Genomic DNA, 22,091 nt, shown 5'->3' with positions numbered 1-22,091 from the left:
TCACAGGCATTCTGTGCCCTGATTGGGCAAAGCTTTGCCCAATCAGGGTGCAGTTTAAGTTGGATTTTAAGGAGTGGGGTCGGTGTTCTGCCAAAAACTCCAACTTGCCAAAATCTCCAACCACGTCACTTCCGGTGACTCTCCAGCAGCAGTAATTGCAGATTAACGAGTTGGTATTTTCACAGAATAGCTGCAGCATATACACTACGGTACACTATATAATAGGTGGACATTGTTAGTCTGCCCGCTAGTAAGCAACAACATGGCCGCCTCTAAGGCAGCAACAACTTTTTTCCTCCTTACCCAGTGTTCTGTCAAAACAGCCAACTGGTCGTGTACTGTAGTGTACACGCAGCTGCTGTTCTGTCAAAACACCAACCCATCGAAATCTCCAATTATTTCTGCTGGAAATCCACCAAAAGTGAGGTGGTTGAAGATTTTGGTGAGTTTGAGTTTTCAGCAGAACACCGGGAAGCCGGCCGCGGCGTCCTTAACAACTGATGAGTCATCAGCTGTCAATGGGTTTCCCCACTGACAGATTAATAGAAAAAAAAATGCTGGAAAAAAAGGGAAAAAAGGTGTGGGGTCCATTATAGGCCCTTCAGTATGGTATGGATTTTAAGGGAAACCCCACCCCAGTCCATTATAGGCCTTTCAGTATGGTATGGATTTTAAGGGGAACCCCATGCCAAAATTTGGAAATTTTGACCAACCCACCAGACCCATTACCGAGCATGCAGCCTGGCAGGTCAGGATAGAAGATGAGGAGCACCCTCCCCCGAACCATACCCTGCCACATGCCTTCATCATGGGTGGGGCATGCTTTGCCCACCCCACCTCAATTCACCTTGTCCTCATGTTGCTGGGGACAAGGGGTTCTGCCCGACAACCCTGGGCTGCCTGTGCAGGCAGGGGGCTTATCAGAATCTGGAAGCCCCCTTTAAAAATGGGGCCCCCACATTCCGCCCCCATGTGAATGGGTATCAGGTACCTATTCACCAGAAAAGTGTCAAGTGACCCTCAATGTAAATCCATCGTCAATTACACCGCCCGTCGTGTCGAGGGACACTATTTTTTTTATTTTTTAATCAAATACGATGTACCTGATTCACATAGGGGGGAGCTGGGATCTTGGGGCCCCCTTGTAAAAGGGGGCTTCCATATTCCGATAAGTCCCCTAATGTTGAGGGCATGTGGTCTGGTATGGTGCTCACTCATCCCCTCCTTCTTCCTGACATGCCGAGCTGCATGCTCGGAAAAGGGTCTGGTAAGGATTTTGGGGGGGACCCCACGCCATTTTTTCTTTATTTTTTCCAATAGCCAGGTGCCGGCAATTGTAACTGTGAGTCATGTTTTATTTTCTTTAGAAATGTCAATTTTGCTGTTTATGCATGCTACAGATACGCCACTTTGCAGGCACATTAAGGGGACCCTCCAGGCATTATATTTAAAGGAATATTTTATTTTTATCGTTGCACTTTAAGCATAATTAAAATCACTGCTTCTGAAAAAACATTTTTTTTTTTTTATTGATACATGTACCAGGACCCCTTTTATGGTCAATTACTTGTATATAAACCTTCAAGTTCTGCATGGGAACCGAACAGGGGGGTGTTCAGCTCATCCTTATCTTCTAAGACTAAAATGTTAATGTTATATAGGCTGGCTTTTAACTTGTGATTCTATTTTATTTTTTCTACTATTTAGGTTTCTATCTAAAATTCAGGAGCGGCTCCAGACAATTTGTTTGGGGGGGGGATCCTGTACTGGTGCAGGAGGTGTAAGTGGGGTTGCTAATCGCACACCGCCACAGCGCACTTATGGGTGTTACCAAAAAGCATGCGTGGACCACGCGTGGGCGTGGCCAGAAAGTGGGTGTTTCTACATGGTCTATGGCTTGTAATATGAAACTTTCTCCCTTTGTAAGACCTGGGAGTGAACTGAAGAGAGTATGGGAAAAAATAGGCACAGTTGGGGTCAGAAATGGTAACCCCCAGCTTGTATCACAGCAAAACAATTAACTCCCTGCAAACCACAATAAATAACCCACAGTAGGACACAGCACTGTAATTAACCAGTGCCTTGTTCATTACTTAAAGTAGAACTATAGGCAAAACATTTTTTTTCTTTCGTTTTTTGATAGAGCAAGAGAGGGTTATTACCCCTGTCAGATTCTTTTTCACCATCTGTGAAATTTCCCTTCACTTCCTGCCCCATAGCCAAACAGGAAGTGGGAGAAAATCCTTCATATTAGGGGAATTCCTTAGGGACACCCAGGTCACCAAAACAAGTGCCCCCACTGGAGAATTTCCCTCTATTACTTTTCTGGGGACAAAGCAGAAATTGGCATTCATTTTCAATGATAACGGTAACCAGGACAAACAGAGAGAGTGAATCTCCTTAACGGGGACACAGACAGCAATAGAAAACTGACAGGGGTTCTAATCCATCTTCGCTCCATCCAAAACAAAAAAAATTGCCTTTAGTTATACTTTTACCCTCAGCACAATACAATAATTAACCCTAAACATTGCACAACCATTAACTCTCAGCATTGCACAATAATAAATCCCTATCACAACGCAATAATAAACCACCAGCCTAACACAGTAATAAACCCCAAGCACAACACAATAAAAAAAAACACCAGTGTGGTGAATGAGCTGTGCTCTACCTGCTTCATCTACCGGATCCACAGCGGTCCCACGGGGGCTCACTTCCCACCAGACTTTGCCTGCAAAGCGATGAATGTCCCCTCAACTGCAACATACTCTGAGGCATCGGGTTGTAGTGCTAGCAGCTGTTTATGCAGAATGACATTGGCGCAGTCATTTCGTATGGAAACCTGTGGCTGAATCCCTGCACAGCAAGGCCCTGCTTAGTCAAATTTCTTGGCAAGTTTGCATCGATCCAGGGTGGATTGATGCAGATTTCCAACGCCTTGTGTGTGATCCGGTCAGGTGCATTTATGGTGGTCTTTTGGGGGTGCTGGAGAAAATTTTGGCAGTGCTTCAGGACCCCCAAGCACCCACCCAGCGCCACCAATGCTAAAATTACATGTTTTCTAAATGTTTATTTTAAAGCCCAACAATTATAGCCTCTATTGATTTTTATTGCTATTGGTGTGCCTATTGGGAAAATGTCCTTTCTTCTATGATCAGGACAGGAAGTGATGGGAAATCTGTCCAATGGGTGTTCAGACTAAGACAAAACTGTATTTTTAGAAGAGTTAGGGAGGGATAGAACTTCTGATAATGTTTTTTATTGCTGTTTGTGACTGTCTTAATTGGTGTTAGGCTCCATTCACATTTTGTGTTTTAGGATCTCTGGCAGAATTGCTGTGATTCTGCCCATGCTCTCAAACCACACTATAATTGCAAAATGCATGTTCAGGTGCCATTCCTTTTCAATGGCTCCTAAACGCAGTGTTGTTTTGCTACGATTATCACACAATAAATCAGGTGGCAATCGAGGCAACTGAGCTTAGGTGGTGATGAAAATGAATGGTACTCGAACGTGCGTTTTGCATTTGTAGAGCGAATTGAGATCCATGGGAAGAATGTCACTGATCCCACTCTCACTGAGATCCCAAAACTCCAAACGTGAATGGAGCCTTACAGAGACAGGACAGGAAGTGAAGCAAAATCGCTTCAGTGGAGTCACAGCCAAAAATGTAAACTCTATCCTGCTCTATAAAACAAAATGAAAATGTAACTCAGTAAAATTGTACATTTATGCATACTCATGGTCTTTATGCACATCACCATTCATAACTAATGATAAGCAAGATTTTGCAAACAATCAAAGCCTGCTGACTTCTTTATCCTTTGTAGTCTTTTGTAAAAACATTATGACCTTCCAAATGTATTAAACAAATATGACTTTTGTAATTTCTTTTATCTACCATGCATGAATTTCTCTACCTTTTAAACCCCTTTTAAATAACAGAATCACTGCAAATCTCTCATATATGGGTTACTACCCTGCTTATATCTTGGTTCATTAATAATGTACTGTTTTTAGTTCTCATATTTGTTTGGTTATGCGATTACCTAAAGGTTGCCTTTGTTTACCAGTGTGAATGATATTTGCTACCATTTTTTGTATGATGTGTTGGATACTGTACCTCTTAAATAAAGAATTTTCAAAAAAAAAAAAAAAAAATTGCAAAAACTTTGTAACTGCTGTATATTGAACAAAAGTATACCTGTCTTATAATCTGTATGTATTTAACAGCCAAAAGGCAAAACATTCTTTACTCAGTATATTCCTTTTTGAAATACTTACCCTTAATAAATGTTGGAGCATGTTCTGCACCATACACTCTAACTGGAATCAGACCCAATTGGCTTTTTGCTTTAACAATAATATATAGAAGACCTCCCCATATGGAAGATATTTTCACTTTTTCTCCAAGAACATCTTTCTGATGTATAACCACAGGAGCACGACAGAACTCATCTGCTGCACTCAAGTTATCTGAGTGGCAGCCAACCTGAACCTGGAAAAATAAAAATGTGTAAGTTTGAATGTGTATAAGAGGGTCATTTAATCGTAAATGCAGATTTAATCTGTTTTGCTCATTTAATCTAATCTTTCTTAAAGGATTTTCTTAAAAATAACCAAAAGTGACCCCTCTACTTTGTGTACCAATGTTTCCCTTTTTCTTTTTTTTACCCAGTTCCCATTGGAAGAAAACATTTTTTTTTTTTTAATCCGTGTCATGTACTCCCGAGTCTTGTAATCTTCCTGTGTTGGAACCTGCTGGGTAAGAATGAGCTTCGAGTTCTAGTCGAAGCTAGGTTCGACTCGAACATCGATAGTTCGATCTTTCATCAAATGATGAACAAATGTGCTTCTTCGTGGGAAATGTGGGATCCCATAATGCACTGCAGGTGCGCGGCGCGTGCAACACGTTATGTGATTGGCCAAAGCATGCACCCTGACCTCATGCTTTGGTCAATCAAATGATCTCTGCCATGATTGGACAAAAGACAGGCTGCCTTTAGCCAATCATGGCTCGGGCTAAGTACGCGCCCCACACTACATAAAGGCTGCTTGTAGTGTGATTGTGCGGGCAAGGAGACAGGGAGAGGAACGTGTTTGAGTCAGGGACAGAATCATTTTTTCGCAGTTTGTCAGACAGTGCAGTGAGTTATTCCTAGCAGGGAGGGAGGGAGAGGAACGTGTTTGAGACAGGGAGAGAATAGTTTTTTTGCAGTTTGACAGACAGTGCAGTGAGACATTCCTAGCAGTGTACGTAGAGGAACGTGTTTGAGACAGGGAGAGAATCGTTTTTTTGCAGTTTGACAGACAGTGCAGTGAGACATTCCTAGCAGTGTAGGGAGAGGAACGTGTTTGATGTAGGGAGAGAAGGGTATTTTTGCAGTTTGTCAGACAGTGCAGTGAAACATTTGATAGCAGTGTAGGGAGGGAGAGAGATTTGTGCTTTTTACAAGTTCAGAGATCAGATAGTGAAGTATATTCAGTAGTGCATACCATACACCATATTCCATACATAGATCTCTATCTATATATATGGGGCTATCGATTACATCATATCAGGTCATCCGTATACCCTATACCCCTCACATATCTATCTATATATGGGGCTATTGATTACATCATATCAGTTGATTAAGTACTTTATCAGTCACTTGCGTATACCCTATACCCATCACATCTCTATCTATATATAGGGCTATCGATTACATCATATCAGGTGATTAAGTACTTTATTGGTCACTTGCGTATACCCTATATCCATCACATCTCTATCTATATATAGGGATATCGATTACATCATATCAGGTGATTAAGTACTTTATTGGTCACTTGTGTATACCCTGTATCGACAAGGAGAGGCAGATGCTCACAGGCCACAAAAAGAGGGCAAGCAGCCTCTGTGTCCACTGTGAAAAGTGGTGGTCACAGTCGACATGGTGCATCCTCTGCAGGCAGGGCATGCCATCTTTATTTCAGGTGCTGTCCATCTTATTTAGCCACAACATGTGGAAGATTTGGTGGAGTGGATAAATAAGCGGTCCTCATCCTCCTCGTCCTCTGACACGCACGCTCACAGTAGTTTGCCTTCAACCGCAGCTGCCAAAGCCGCCAGGCTCCTTTTCCACAGGCTTCTTTTCCACAGCTACTCCTTCTGTTGTCCCACCATCATGCATGGAGGAGTCACCTGAAGTATTTGATCATAGTGATAAATAAAAGTTGTGACGATTGGTGTTGACGCTACCTTTACAAATGCCCCAAATAACGTGAGTGGGGATAAAAGGGTGTGATAACCCACAAATAGTGAAGTGTGCCAAAAATAATATGAGTGATAGTCTAAATGAATATACAAGTGTTTATTCACATAAAGATCAAAAAAATAAATCACAAACAGTGAAATGAACAAATACCGTGAGTATAATAAACCCACTACCACAAGATGTGTGAAATGAACAAATGGTAAATAAATGAACGTGCCACACAATGTGTGATAATAAACTGAGAAAGACTTTTTTGTGTGTAAAGTCCGTAGGTAGCCACTGGGTGACGTTTTGTTAATACAACCTGTATGATGATGAGGGGTTCCCCTTCGTAGTGAGATGCAGTCAATAGCCGGTGGCGGGTGGCCTAGATGCTCGCAGAAGAAGAAACCCCATGGTGAATAGTAGAATCATACAGATCAAAAACAAGGCGTAGATAACTCACAACCGCTCCAGTTGACGTCATTGTGACGAAACGCGTAGGGCGGAGTCTCCGACGTCATACGTCACTTCCGGTTGTCGGCCGTGGAACGCGGAAGCATCCCGGCGCACACTGCATTCTGATCTCGATCATCTCACGAGTGAGTTATTTACGCCTTGTTTTTGATCTGTATGATTCTACTATTCACCATGGGGTTTCTTCTTCTGCGAGCATCTAGGCCATCCGCCACCGGCTATTGACTGCATCTCACTACGAAGGGGAACCCCTCATCATCATACAGGTTGTATTAACAAAACGCCACCCAGTGGCTACCTACGGACTTTACACACAAAAAAGTCTTTCTCAGTTTATTATCACACATTGTGTTCATTTATTTACCATTTGTTCATTTCACACATCTTGTGGTAGTGGGTTTATTATACTCACGGTATTTGTTCATTTCACTGTTTGTGATTTATTTTTTTGATCTTTATGTGAATAAACACTTGTATATTCATTTAGACTATCACTCATATTATTTTTGGCACACTTCACTATTTGTGGGTTATCACACCCTTTTATCCCCACTCACGTTATTTGGGGCATTTGTAAAGGTAGCGCCAACACCAATCGTCACAACTTTTATTTATCACTTTCACCTTCACCTAAGGTTTGATTGGGGCAGCTTACACCTTTTTGTTTTTTTCTCACCCCCCCATTTCATATTTTGAAGTCCGTAGCGCTGGTCACCTCTCTTTATCATTTCATCATAGTGTCAGTGACATGCTGCTGGAGGATGAGCAGCAATTTGAAAGCTGTGATGTTGGTTCGCAGGTTGATGAAGGTAATAATATGAGCCTAGAGAAAGAAGGTGACAATGACGGACAAGAAACCAGCAGTTATGCTGCCACAGCTGAAGCATACTGCGAAGTTTGCTCCAGTGACGAGGAGGGAGGGGATGATGAGATCACTGACTGTACTTGGGTGCCTGACAGGATAGAGGAGGAGGAGGCACAACTCCAACGAGGCAGGATATGCTCCAGGGGCCGCCATAGGAGTAGCGTCACAGCACAGAGCTCCACAGGTGCAGGGTGCTGCAAACTCCCTGCGGACTCCTAAAAGTTCATTAGTGTGGGCTTTTCTCAGCACACAGAGACTTGTACCCAATCTGCTAGCAGTACACCATGTAGCTGGCCAGCTAGAACCTGTCCTAGGTTGCTAATATGACCTACATGTATATACAGCTAGACCTGTTAATAACCTCAATACAGTGCATATGTTTATATGTGAGAGACAAAAGCAGAGTTATTTACTGTGATTTCATGTTTGGATGTCACATAACAGTTGTATGTTGTGTTCACAGAAGCAAAGGAAAAATATGCCTGTAAGATTCATTTGTATGCATGTAAGGTAAGCTCAGATACAGCAGAGTTGAAACCAGAAAGCACAGAGTTAAACTTTATTACCCATAAGGAGTTTGTGGCCAATCACAGCCAATCTCACACTCAGCAACAGTCTTGGCCAATCACAGCCAGCCTTACACCCATTTTTGTCTCTGAAGCCTCATGCTTTAGCCAGCCCTCTCATTCCACTACAGAGCAAGAGAACTAAATAGACACACAGATCCACAGAGCAGTTTTATGGAAGCAAGTGGCCAAAAATAGGTAATTAACCACTTGCCTACTGTGCACTTAAACACCCTTCCCATCCAGGCCAATTTTCAGCTTTCAGCGCTCGCACACTTTGAATGACAATTGCGCGGTCATGCTACACTGTACCCATATGAAATTTTTATCATTTTTTTCACACAAATAGAGCTTTCTTTTGGTGGTATTTAATCACCTCTGGGTTTTTTATTTTTTACAAAAAAAAAGAAAAAAGACAGAAAATTTTGAAAAAAAAAAAAAGTTTTTCTTATTTTCTGCGAGTAAATTTTGAAAATAAATTTTTCTCCCTCACTGATGTGCGCTGATGAGGCGGCACTGATGGGCACTGATAGGCTGCACTGATGGGCACTGATGAGGTGGCACTTATGGGCACTGATGAGGTGGCACTTATGGGCACTGATGAGGTGGCACTAATATGCCGCACTGATGAGCACTGATAGGCGGCATTGATAGGCGGCACTGATAGGCGGCACTGATAGGCGGCACTGATGAGCACTGATAGGCGGCACTGCTGGGCACTGAGAGGTGGCACTGAGATGTGGCACTGCTGGGCACTGAGAGGCGGCACTGACGGGCGGCACTGATGGGCACTGATAGGCGGCACTGATGGGCACTGGCGGATGGCACTGATGGACACTGACGGGTGGCACTGATGAGCACTGATGGGTGGCACTGATGAGCACTGATGGGCAGCACCATCAGTGCCCACACTCAGTGCCCATAGTGCTGCCAGTCAGTGCTCATCAGTGCCTAGATGAGCAGGCACTGATGGGCACTGACTGGCAGCACTATGGGCACTGATTGTGGGCATTGATGGGGGCACTGATGGCGGGCACTGTGGGCACTGATGGGGGGGCAATGTGTGTGGATTTTTTACCTTTAGTAATCAGGGCACTGGTGATCGGTGCCCTGATTACATTTCTCTGTGTCCCCAGCGGCTGTCGGCTCCCCCTCCTTCCTCACACTGCAGTGTCTGTGTGAGGAAGGAGCGCCGGCGATGAGAGATGATCTCATATGTTTATATATGAGATCATCTCTCATTGGACAGCTTGATCACGTGGTGAATGGTCGCTGTGATTGGCCATTCACCACGATCTGTGATCGGCCGTGTCCAAGGGACACGGCCGACACAGATTCTCCCCGATGCGCGCTCGCGGGAGCGCGCGGGGAGAGTCTTTTTGTGAGGCCGTTTAAAAACGGCCTCCCGAAAATTCAAGTCCGCGCTGCAGGCGTATATAGGCTGTAGCGCGGATGGGAAGGAGTTAACGGTTATACATGTTCCTATTGTTAGTAATGTGATTAGAGCTGTATACTGAACTAGTTATGTGTTCACTTGTAGTTCCACCAAACTATCAAACAAACAAACTATCAAACATACAAACAAACTATCAAACTTCAAAGGTTATATCGAATTCAAACTATCGAACAAACCCAAACAACTCTAACAACTCAAAACCAAACTCAAGCAAACAAACTCAAACAGCAATAGAGAGAGAGAAATATATCCACCATTTGTTATACTGTATTCAGCACATGTTGTACATGGACTGTCTGCTGCAAAAGTGTCACTGTTATCTATGAAGAAAAGTTGAAGTTAATAAAGAAGATATCTTAAGCGTTTGGTGTGCTCTTTAAACCTACTGCTTTCCATAGAACGGTATTAGAGGAATTTATAGAGTAACAGACAGTCTGGTTAGACTGAAGTCAGAGAGATCCAATTCTTCTAATGCCACAGCGCATAAGGCACTTTGTAGTGCTGCGCCTGCCACAGTGGAACTATTTAGCCCTTTGAGGGCAAAGTAATAGTGCTCCTCAACTTGCAGAGTAAAAAGCGCATTTGAGCAGCGGAGCTACATAGAGGCCATAGAACGTGTGGTTTTAGTCAAACTGCAGCCGACTCTTAAAGTGGCAGAACGGCAAAGGCAAGATAGACACAGAAAGAGCGCCAACCCTCCTGCGATTCCTAGAGAGAGAAAGAGACGCATGGTGGGAGGCCAAAGTCCAGAGCTAGAGTGCCTGCACCGCTACTCACGGAGAGACCACGTACTGCAGCCAGCTAGTTTCCCGCCACTAGGCCCAAAGCCTGCAGCACAAAGCATCGCAAGTCAGCGCAGAGCATCGCAAGTCAGAGCAGAGCATCGCAAGTCAGAGCAGAGCATCACAAGTCAGCGCAGAGCATCGCAAGTCAGCGCAAAGCATCGCAAGTCTGCATAGAGCATCAGATCAAGAAAAGACAAGTCTCCTTTAAGACTGATATTTGTTCCAGAAACCTACAGATCGCAGTATCCTGCTCTTCAGAATAAGGTCAGAACTTTCCTTTATTACTTATCATTGCAATAGGCTTGACAAGAAAGAGACATTTTTGTGTTCAGGAATAAAAGGACTGTAAGTAAAAAACAAGGGGCAGTTGTAGTACACAGACTCTAAAGTATTTAAAGTAAATGTCATTTTTTGCTGCCTGCACCTATTGCTATTGCACTTAAAGTGAAAGTCATTTTTATTGCCTGCACCTATTGCTATTGCACTTAAAGTGAAAGTCATTTTTATTGCCTGCACCTATTGCTATTGCATTTAAAGTGAAAGTCTTCTTAATATTCTTATTGAGTGTTATAGCATTTAGAGTAAAAATGTCTATGTCTAGTATTGCTATGCGACTGTTAGAGGATACAAGGATAGATAAGTTAGAAAGTGAAGAGCAAGGGAACCTGTCTGAGGTAAAAGAGTCAGATGCAGCATTAGTCTTGACCCAAACTGATATATCCCAACCAGACGAACTAAGACGTTCAGAACGTATCAGAAAACCGACCGCAAAGATGCTGGAAAATTTGGAGCAAGAAGCAGCATTAAAAGGAAAAAAGTTCACCAGAATGTATGATAAGTGGAAATTATACATTAAAGATGTTCGTAGAAGGCTAAAGCAAGAAAGTATAAAAGGAAACTTGAGTGATATTGTAGAGACGATAGAAGAATCTGAATCAGAGCTCATGGCAGCATATGTCAATCTGCGGTCATCCACGACACCTTCCCAGGATATTGTAAGGAACATGGACACGTGTACTGCAGTCACTAAAGATTTAGTAAAGCTCATGAGAGAACTATCATCTGAAGCTAACTATGATGAAGTTAAGGCAAGAAAGAGAATGAACGAGCTCTTTATGAGAGACTATGCTAGGTCCTTAAGGGGAACCACAATCTCAAGTGGGGCTTCCTTCACTAGCAGAAGTGCCAGTAACATATCAGAGTCCTCAAGTACCTTAATAGCAAAAAGAAAGGAACTGGTCGAACAACTTGCTGTCAAGAAAGCAGAAATTGAGATGGAATCTGCCATTGAGGCGCAGCGCCTACGAAAAGCTGAAATGGAAGCTAAAATGGAAAGTCTGGAAAGGCTGAAAGAAGTCAAGATTATAGAAGCCAGACTGAGAGTACACGAAGAGGACATGAATAGTAATCATAAGTCCAAATCTGTACTAAGTGAAGATGCAGACTCCTACTTCCTTTCATACGCCCAGGAGAATGAAAGGAAATCACCTGTATGTAGTGAAGAAAAAAGTCAGTGCCCTTCTATTCCTGCTCAGAAAGACAAAGAGAGAGACTTACCTAATTCAGAACTAGGTGAGAAAATAAAACTAGATGATCCTATTCCTAGATGTCACTGCAATGATCAGGAAAATGTTGCAACTATTGTCCCAGCAAGACGACAGAGAACAATCCCAGCAGTTTTGAAATGATCATTGAGCACTATTGCTCCAGGCCAGTTGACAAGTTATTCTACCTTCAGAAATATGTTGGTGGAGAAGCAAAGAAAGCTCTTGAAGGTAACTTCTATAGAACAGACGAAGAAGCCTATAAGCAAGCTTGGGAAAAGTTAAATGCAAGATATGGTCATCCTTTCTTAGTACAAAGAGCCTTTAGGGAGAAATTGAATAACTGGCCTAAGATAGGTCCTAAAGAACATTTCAAACTCCAAGAGTATGGTGACTTCCTGCAAGCACGCAGCAATGCCATCCCACATGTATGAGGACTAGAAGTACTGAACGACTATCTGGAAAACCACAGGATGCTAGCTAAACTACCTGAAGGAGTGGCTTCTAGGTGGAATCACTATGTGACTGAACAGTTAGATCTAAATAAGGAATTCCCAAGTTTTGAAAAGTTCTCTGAGTTTGTCAATAAGGAAGCACGAATAGCATGTAACCCAGTAACAGCATCTTATGCCTTAAAATCCTTAGAAGAAAGGCCTGCGAGAGATATAAGATGTTCAAGAGCAGCTAGCTTTGCAACCAACACAGCAGCTAAAGGTCTAGATACCTACAAGAGCAAGTTCAAAGTCACTACTGGGATCAGTAGAGAGACAGAACTGACAAATCCTCAGACTACCTTTAAGTGTATGTTCTGTGGAGAGAACCACTCCATACACAAGTGCCAACAATTGAAAGAGAAGTCCTCAAATGAAAAGAAAAAAATTGTACTTGATAATCAACTGTGTTTTGGATGCCCAAGAAAAGCACATAATACTAAGGAGTGTAAGAAAAGGGCCACATGTAGTGTTTGCAAAGGACGCCATCCTACACCACTACATGAAGAACGTCCAAAGGATGAATCCTCAATACCTAAAGGTGCTGAGGAAGAAAAGAAAGTATCGGTATTCTCTTGCAGAGTAAGGGAAGGAGAAAGCAACGGCACATCAATGGTCGTACCAGTGTGCATTTCAAATCCTAAAAGAAAGAATAAGGAGGTATATGCCTATGCACTATTGGATGCCCAAAGCGATGTTACCTTCATTGATCAAGAAATCTGCAAGAAATTACAAGTGGCTACAGAACCAGTGAAGCTCAAACTCACCACAATGACGGGGAGAGATACATTAGTGAACAGTCAAAGAGTCAAAGGATTGAGAGTTAGAGGACTTTATTCAAACCTCACATTAAATCTACCTCCAGCCTATATGAAGGACGATATACCTCTAGATCGAGATCGCATACCTACCTGTGAAACAGCCAATATATGGGAACACCTATCTGTCATATCACATGAAATGTCCCCGCTGAAGGAGTTTGGTGTTGGACTGTTGATAGGCTACGATTGTCCCGAAGCTTTGGTACCATGAGAGGTAATCACAGGAGGAAAGGGTGAACCCTACGCTGTTCGAACTGATCTAGGATGGGGTGTTGTTGGAGGAAAACAGCAGATCGCAAACTCAAGACAGGTGACAGGATTGTGTCATCGAATATCCGTCCAAGAGTTACCAACTGTAATTTCAGCAAAAGTAATCAAGATCCTTGAGTCTGACTTTGCAGACATAAGTTCTGAAGAAAAGAGTGTATCTCAAAAAGACATAAAGTTCGTACACACTCTAGAAGAAAGTATTCAGCAGAATCAACAAGGCTATCTTGAAATGCCCTTACCCTTTAGAGTACGACCTTGTCTGCCAAATAACAGAAATCTTGCCCTAGCAAGATTGAAATGCCTGAAGAAAAAGATGGGAAGAGATCCCAAATTCAAGCAAGATTATTTTAAATTCATGGAAGGCATCCTTGAAGAAGGACATGCAGAGAAGGTGAATAACCAACCTAAAGAAGGAGAAGTGTGGTACATCCCACATCAAGGTGTTTACCACCCAAAGAAACCAGATAAGATTAGAGTAGTATTTGATTGCTCAGCAAAGTATGATGGTGTTGCATTGAACGATCATCTACTAAAAGGACCAGACCTTACAAACACTGTGCCTGGAGTACTCTCTAGATTCAGAAAGTATCCCGTAGCGGTCATGTGTGACATTGAAAAGATGTTCCACCAGTTTCATGTGAGGAATGAAGATAGAGACTTCCTGAGGTTTCTATGGTGGGAGGACGGAGATACAGATACAGAGCCAGCAGAATACAGAATGAAAGTACACTTGTTTGGAGCAGCATCGTCTCCAGGTTGCGCCAATTATGGTATGAAGTACCTGGCCAACAAAAATGAAGAGGATTGCCCATCAGCAGCAAATTTTCTTAAGAAAAACTTCTATGTAGATGAAGGTCTTATAAGTCTAGAGTCCACAGAATCTGCAATCAAACTAGTAAAAGAAAGCCAAGAGTTATGCGCAAGAGGAAATCTGCGCCTTCATAAATTCATCTCAAACAACAGAGAGGTACTGGAATCCATCAGTGACTCTGAACGTGCATCAACAATGAAGGATGTAGATCTCAATTATGATCATCTTCCAGTTCAGAATGTACTTGGATTGGGATGGAATGTAGAGAATGATGAGTTCTTCTTTGAAGTATCCTTTGAAGAGAAAGTTGCAACTAGACGTACCATTCTTTCCGCAGTGGCTTCTATATATGATCCATTGGGATTCTTGGCCCCAGTGATCCTCAAAGCAAAAGAAATACTACAAGAATTATGCAGACGGAAGTTGGGATGGGATGAACCCATACCTGAAGATTTGAGGCCAAGGTGGGAGGCTTGGATAAGAGACTTGCAGAATTTAAGAGAAGTTCGGATACCCAGATGTTTTGTACCTCATGATTTCAGAGAGTACAAGAAAATAGAACTTCATCACTTTTCAGACGCCAGTAGTTATGGTTATGGTCAGTTCTCCTACAGTGATAGGAGAAGGAAAAATACACTGTGCCCTGGTCCCGAGGACACAGCCCGTCACCGGCAGGGGGGAAACAGCCAATGGGAATGGCTGTTTCCCACGTGATCGGCTGTGTTCCAATGACACAGCCAATCACAATAGAGAAATGCAGGAGAAGACTGCGCATGCGCGATCAGGAGCACGCAGCGCGGTCATGTCGGTGGCTCTGTGTTCCTTAGGAACACAGCTAGTCACCGGCAGTAGTAAACAGTCACTGACAGTGACTGTTTGGCGCCATTCCGTGAGCGTGCGCCATTTTGAAGCATGACATATTGGGTATTTAAAGCGGAGTTCCGGGCACAAAATCGGTATTTTTTTTTGTGCCCCTCCGCTAGCTACACATAACCTGAAAAGGAATTGGATAGTTATTTTTTTTTTTTTGTACACTCACCTTGTAATCGAAGATCATAAATACTCACCTCAGGGTACTTCCTCCTCCAGCGCCGAGGCTCACCCCGTCACTTCCTGCCTCGCGATGATTCCTGGGAGCTGAATGTCATCGCTCCCAGGAATCAATGCGACGGCACCGGCCCCGCACGTCACTTCCGGGCGACGCCGCATTCCTCTGCTAAACAGCTTCTGGGCATGCCCAGAAGCTGTTTAGGAATGCGGCGCCGCACCGGAAGTGACGAGAGGGGCCGGTGCGGCGCATTCTGGGAGAAGAAGACGCGGAAGAAGACACCGAAGAGGACCGCGCCGGCTTCAGCTGCCCACAAGAGAGATGGAAACGCTGTGGAAGAAATTTTCAAAGTAAGTATTTCTTCTTGCAGGTAAGTGCGAACCGGGACAGATCAGAGGCTAGCCATTGTGGAATGTGCTAGCCCTGACTGTCCCGGGGGTATGTTCATCAAAAAATTTGATCTGTCCCCGGAACTCCGCTTTAATTACTCTGTGTAACATTATCTTTCACATTATGGAAAAGAAATTGGGCTAAATTTACTGTTTTCTTATTTTTTAATTTTAAAAATTGAATTTTTTTCAAATATGGTGTGATAAAAAATATTGCAACGATCTCCATTTTATTCTCTAGGGTCTCTGCTAAAAAAATATATAATGTTGGGGGGTTCTAAATAGTTTTCTAGCAAAAAAAATGATTTTAACTTGTAAACACCCCGTGTCAAAAATAGGCCCAGTCTTAAAGTGGATAAATGGACAAATTTGTGTAAAGTGCTACTTGGATTTTAGGCCTCTGTATGTGGCTAAGCTGTGTAAAAGTGTTACACATGTGGTATCGCCATACTCAGGAGGAATAGCAGAATGTATTTCGGGGTGCAATTTTTGCTATGTACTTGCTATGTGTTAGAAATATTGCATAAATAGACAGCTTTGTGTAAAAAAAAAAAATGCGTTTTAATTTTCTTTCCACATTTTCCAAAAACTTGTGGAAAAAAAGACATATTCAAAAGACTCATTATGCCTCAAAAATTATACGTTGGGCTGTTTGCTTTCCAAAATGGGGTCATTTTATGGGGGTTTCCATTGTCCTGGTGCTCCAGGGCCTTCAAAAGTGCGATAGGTTGTCAGGAAATTATATGTGAAATTTATGCTCCTAGAATGCCCGACGGTGCTACTTGGATGTTAGGCCTCTGTATGTGGCTAGGCTGTGAAAAAGTCTCACACTTGTGGTATCGCTATACTCAGGAGGAGTAGTAGAATGTGTTTTGGGGTGCAGTTGCAAGTATATATATGCTGTGTGAGAGAAATAACCTGTTAATAAGTCAATTTGTAAAAAAAAAATTAAAAAAAAAATCTTCATTTTGTAAAGAATTGTGGGGAAAAAAAATACAACTTCAAAAAACTCACCACGCCCCTTATTAAATACCTTGGAATGTCTACTTTCCAAAAAGGGGTCATTTGGGGGGGTATTTGTACTTTCCTTTCCTGACTTTTTAGTGTCTCAAGAAATGAGATAGGCCTTGAGTACATCAGGTGTGGTCAAGTGTGATCAATTTTCAATGATTAGCACCATAACTTGTGGACTCTATAACTTTCACAAAGACCAAATAATATACACTTATTTGGGTTATTTTTACCAAAGATAAGTAGCAATATAAATTTTGGCCAAAATTTGTGAAAAAAAATTACTAATTTGCAAAATATTATGACAGAAACAAAGAAAAATGTGTTTTTTCACAATATTTTCAGTCTTTTTTTATTTATAGCAAAAAAAATAAAAAACCCAGTAGTGATTAAATACCATCAAAAGAAAGCTCTATTTGTGTGAAGAAAAGGATACAAATTTTTTATGGGTACAGTGTTGACTGAGTAATTGTCATTCAAAGTGTGAGAGCGCTGAAAGCTGAAAATCGGTCTGGGCAGGAAGGGGGTGAAAGTGCACTGTAGGCAAGTGGTTAAACAGTTCTTAAGTCCTCAGCAGCACCCAGGGCTGTTAGGTTTAAGAAAACATCGGCAGCGTCTCATCATATGGTGCATGATTATCTAAGTGCAAGAGCAGACAAGGAGACCTTTCCAGCTGAGCATCCACTGGGTTACTGGGTCTTGAGGATGGACCACTGGCCAGAACTTGCCAGAATGGAGCTACTGGCCTGTCCTGCTTCCAGCGTGCTTTCTGAATGGACGTTCAGTGCTGCTGAAGGTTTTCTGATGGAAAAATGAGTGCATCTGTCCAAAGACTCTGTTGACCAGCTGACTTTTATCAAAATGAACCAGTCCTTGATCAACAAGAGCTATCAAGCTCCTGATGCTGATGTAACTGATTGAATTTGCTAGGGGTCTGCCATCCCTTGAAGACTGCATATGCTGCCTATCCTATTGCTCTACCTTGATTCTGCTTGCTTCCAACAATGTTTTTGGTTTAGGTCACTACCAACCCCCAAGGCCAAATTTTTCTGCACTTGTATGACAGGTGCATACAATTTAAAAGTTGTATGTCATTTTTAACAGCAGGCTCTGTCCCTGTGCCCTGCTAACTGTGAGGGGTTACGGTGTTCAGGCACCAACAACACCAAAGGCCCAATATTTTTGCACCTGTTTGACAAGTACATGCAATTTCAAATTTGTATGGAATTCTTACCAGCAGGTCCCGTTCCTGCACCCAGCAAGAGTAACTGCGAGGGCTTGGTTACGATGTGCAGGCAGCACCAACAGCAAAGGCCTAATTTTTGGCACCTTTATGACAAGTACATGCGATTTCAAATTTGTAAGGAATTCTTACAAGCAGGTCCCATTCCTGCGCCCAGCAAGAGTAACTGTGAGGGGTTGGTTATGAAGTTCAAGCACCACCAACAGCATAGGCTCAATTTTTGGCACCTGTATGACAAGTACATGCAATTTCATATTTGTATCTAGTTGCACCTGGCACAATAATAAGATCATCTTAAGATCGGGGCAATCGGAGCCAAAAGGATGGCATTCATTGCCTCCTGCAATCCCTATCATTCGGGACTACCATGACTCTCCTTAGATGTGTCGGCGGTCTACGTGGCATGATCAGACAGCATCCGAGATGCGCTACAGCCCTCGCCGCTTGCGCAATAAGGAATGGTCGCGTCATGATCGGGTCATGCAGCGTCACGCAGCACAGCTGCGCGCATGCGTAACCCGCTATATAAGGCTGGGGAACACTCTCAGGGATTCATTCCTCTCCATCCAAGGGAGAGGCAACACCCAGGGAGAAGCTGCTCTATGCCTTTTCCAGTACCTGACCAAACAAATGTAAGTCTTTCAAGAGACCGTTCGGCCTCCATTTACTCAACAACCAACAACCATGCTTACCTGAAATAAATAATTTTTTTACCACCAAACTTCTTACATTGATAAATTGTATTTTCTTTATTTTATTATTTTTCCTCAATCTAGTTCTACTAGTCATTCATATATTTTTTCCTCTTTTGGATTAAATTTTAATTTTCAGTTACCAAGGTCCATAACCCTGAGGGAACCTATTGGGATCCTAATAACATGGCTAATCTTTACGATTTAGCTTACAAGTAAATATATTGTTTATTTACTTTATTTATTATCTATTATGACTATTATTATTTTATAATTTCCTAAATCCATTCTTCTTTTTCCTCCTATTTGGAGGTATAACAATAACTCATCTCACATCATATTTTAAAAACAGCACAGTTCCTGATGCAACCTAGAAACCTGGGGAAAGCACTCATACATGGAACGGACAAAAAAGATGTATGTAACATATAAATATGGAACACATTGCATAATTCCAATTTGAGTTCTTGCATATGTGTCTTACCTCTATTATCTGTTATTTGTAGATACAGTGACCTATCCTTGAAAAAGGCCTTATACGGCCGAAACGCGAAGGATAACCTACCAGACTTTTTCCTCTGAACCAAGTTCCAAGACACATGGAACAACAAAGTTAAATGTCCGCTAAAAAGTCACCTATTTTTCACCTGTCACTTACTTTCTAAAACTTCTGCACTTCTTGCACAAATGGGCCTTCACCCATTCACCACAAATTGTGTATCATTCTGTAAACATTCAAAATAAATTGTTTTATATTTTATACTACTCCTCTTACTCTTGCCCATGAAGTCCCAATCACTTGGTTTGAGGCACCAAAAAACCTAAAACATAGGCCCAATTTTTGACACCTGTATGACAAGTACATGCAATTTCAAATTTGTATGGAATTCTTACCAGCAGGTCCTATTCCTGCGCCCAGCAAGAGTAACTGTGAGGGGTTGGTTACAGTGTTCAAGCCCCACTAACAGCAAAGGCCCAATTTTTGGCACCTGTATGACAAGTACATGCAATTTCTAATTTGTATGGAATTCTTAGCAGCAGGTCCCATTCCTGTGCCCAGCAAGACTAACTGCGAGGGCTTGGTTACAATGTTCAGGCAGCACCAACAGCAAAGGCCTAATTTTTGGCACCTTTATGACAAGTACATGAGATTTCAAATTTGTATGGAATTCTTACCAGCAGGTGCCATTCATGCGCCCACCAAGAGTAACTGTGAGGGGTTGGTTATGAAGTTCAAGCACCACCAACAGCAAAGGTCCAATTTTTGGCACCTGTATGACAAGTACATGCGATTTCAAATTTGTAAGGAATTCTTACGAGCAGGTACCATTCCTGCGCCCAGCAAGAGTAACTGTGAGGGGTTGGTTATGAAGTTCAAGCACCACCAACAGCATAGGCTCAATTTTTGGCACCTGTATGACAAGTACATGCAATTTTATATTTGTATCTAGTTGCACCTGGCACAATAATAAGATCATCTTAAGATTGGGGCAATCGGAGCCAAAAGGATGGCATTCATTGCCTCCTGCAATCTCGATCATTCCGGACTACCATGACTCTCCTTAGATGTGTCGGCGGTCTACGTGGCATGATCAGACAGCATCCGAGATGCGCTACAGCCCTCGCCGCTTGCGCAATAAGGAATGGTCGTGTCATGATCGGGTCATGCAGCGTCACGCAGCACAGCTGTGCGCATGCGTGACCCGCAATATAAGGCCGGGGAACACTCTCAGGGATTCATTCCTCTTCATCCAAGGGAGAGGCAACACCCAGGGAGAAGCTGCTCTATGCCTTTTCCAGTACCTGACCAAACAAATGTAAGTCTTTCAAGAGACCGTTCGGCCTCCATTTACTCAACAACCAACCACCAGCAGGTCCCATTCCTGCGCCCAGCAAGAGTAACTGCAAGGGGTGGCGGTGTTCAGTCACTACCAACAACCAAGGCCCAATTTTTCTGCGAACCGAACCGGGGGGTTGTTCGGCTCATCAGTACTGCTTGGAGTTCAATTTGTGTCTTTTAATAAAACATATGCTGGCCATACACTACACAAAAAATCGTTTAAAAATCTTTGAACATTTGGACAGTTTGTTCGTTTTTCGGCCACTTAACCACTTTCCGACCGCCCGCCGCAGTTTTACGTCGGTCCTTTGACGCTATATACCGGGGTTATGGCAGCAGATAGCACGATATAGGCCATATGGTGGGACTAAATCCCCATTTTTATTTATGGATTGTCTCCATATTTGATAGTCATTTCTTTTGCATGTGTGCGCTATTCTTTTTTAATATACATGTTGCTTGGTCCATAGCTGCACCGGCTTTAGATATACATGTCCAGGGTTTGCTCCCCCAATTTCTTGCTTGTTTATTATTTATTCGGTCTGACCAGACTTCTGGGGTTGAGCATCCCACCCCCCACACACACCTGTACTCTATCAGAGTCCCCTATCAAGTAGATATAGGAGGAGTCTTTTGTAGTGCATTAACACATCTATCCCAGCAAGGAGTGTTGTCTCCAAGGGTTAGAGAGGCTGGATTCACCCCTTTTTTATGGATAGTGTAGGACCCACTGATAATGGGGTACTTTGACGCAGTGATGGGCTTGAGCACGATATGGCCATATGGTGGGACTAAATCCCCATTTTTATTTATGGATTGTCTCCATATTTGATAGTCATTTCTTTTGCATGTGTGCGCTATTCTTTTTTAATATACATGTTGCTTGGTCCATAGCTGCACCGGCTTTAGATATACATGTTCAGGGTATGCTCCCCCAATTATTTGCTTGTTTATTATGTATTCGGTCTGACCAGACCTCTGGGGTTGAGCATCCCACCCCCCACACACACCTGTACTCTATCAGAGTCCCCTATCAAGGAGATATAGGAGGAGTCCTTTGTAGTGCATTAGCACATCTATCCCAGCAAGGAGTGTTGTCTCCAAGGGTTAGAGAGGCTGGATTCACCCCTTTTTTATGGATAGTGTAGGACCCACTGATAATGGGGTACTTTGACGCAGTGGTGGGCTTGAGCACGATATGGCCATATGGTGGGAATAAATCCCCATTTTTATTTATGGATTGTATCCATATTTGATAGTCATTTCTTTTGGATGTGTGCGCTATTCTTTTTTAATATACATGTTGCTTGGTCCATAGCTGCACCGGCTTTAGATATACATGTTCAGGGTTTGCTCCCCCAATTTTTTGCTTATTTACAGGAGTTAGGACTGCAGTAATACAGGGTGCCGTGAAGTGGCCCTGCAGTTTACACATGCATTTGCAAATGTGTGCTAACTTAACCCCTGTTTTTAAAGCATACTGTTAGACAGGTAAATTTGGTTGATCAGCAAACCGGTTGGTGAATTGGGCAGGGAACTT

General features: G+C 42.7%; 1 protein-coding gene across 1 annotated transcript in view; it reads right to left on the bottom strand.

Moving 5' to 3' along the window:
- Positions 1 to 22,091, bottom strand: part of LOC309553829 (TRPM8 channel-associated factor homolog) — a gene marked incomplete at its 5' end in the record, with an annotated part of 81,161 nt that overhangs the window by 32,225 nt on the left and 26,845 nt on the right. The window contains one exon of the mRNA XM_082255283.1: positions 4,288 to 4,501. Within this exon, the coding sequence (XP_082111409.1) occupies positions 4,288 to 4,501 (214 nt within the window). The remainder of the gene's footprint in view (positions 1 to 4,287; positions 4,502 to 22,091) is intronic.

This window comes from Pelophylax lessonae (genome assembly GCF_965119305.1).
Source record: "Pelophylax lessonae genome assembly, chromosome: 4".
Taxonomy (NCBI): Eukaryota; Metazoa; Chordata; class Amphibia; order Anura; family Ranidae; genus Pelophylax; species Pelophylax lessonae.
This window is presented reverse-complemented; position numbering and strand designations above follow the sequence as displayed.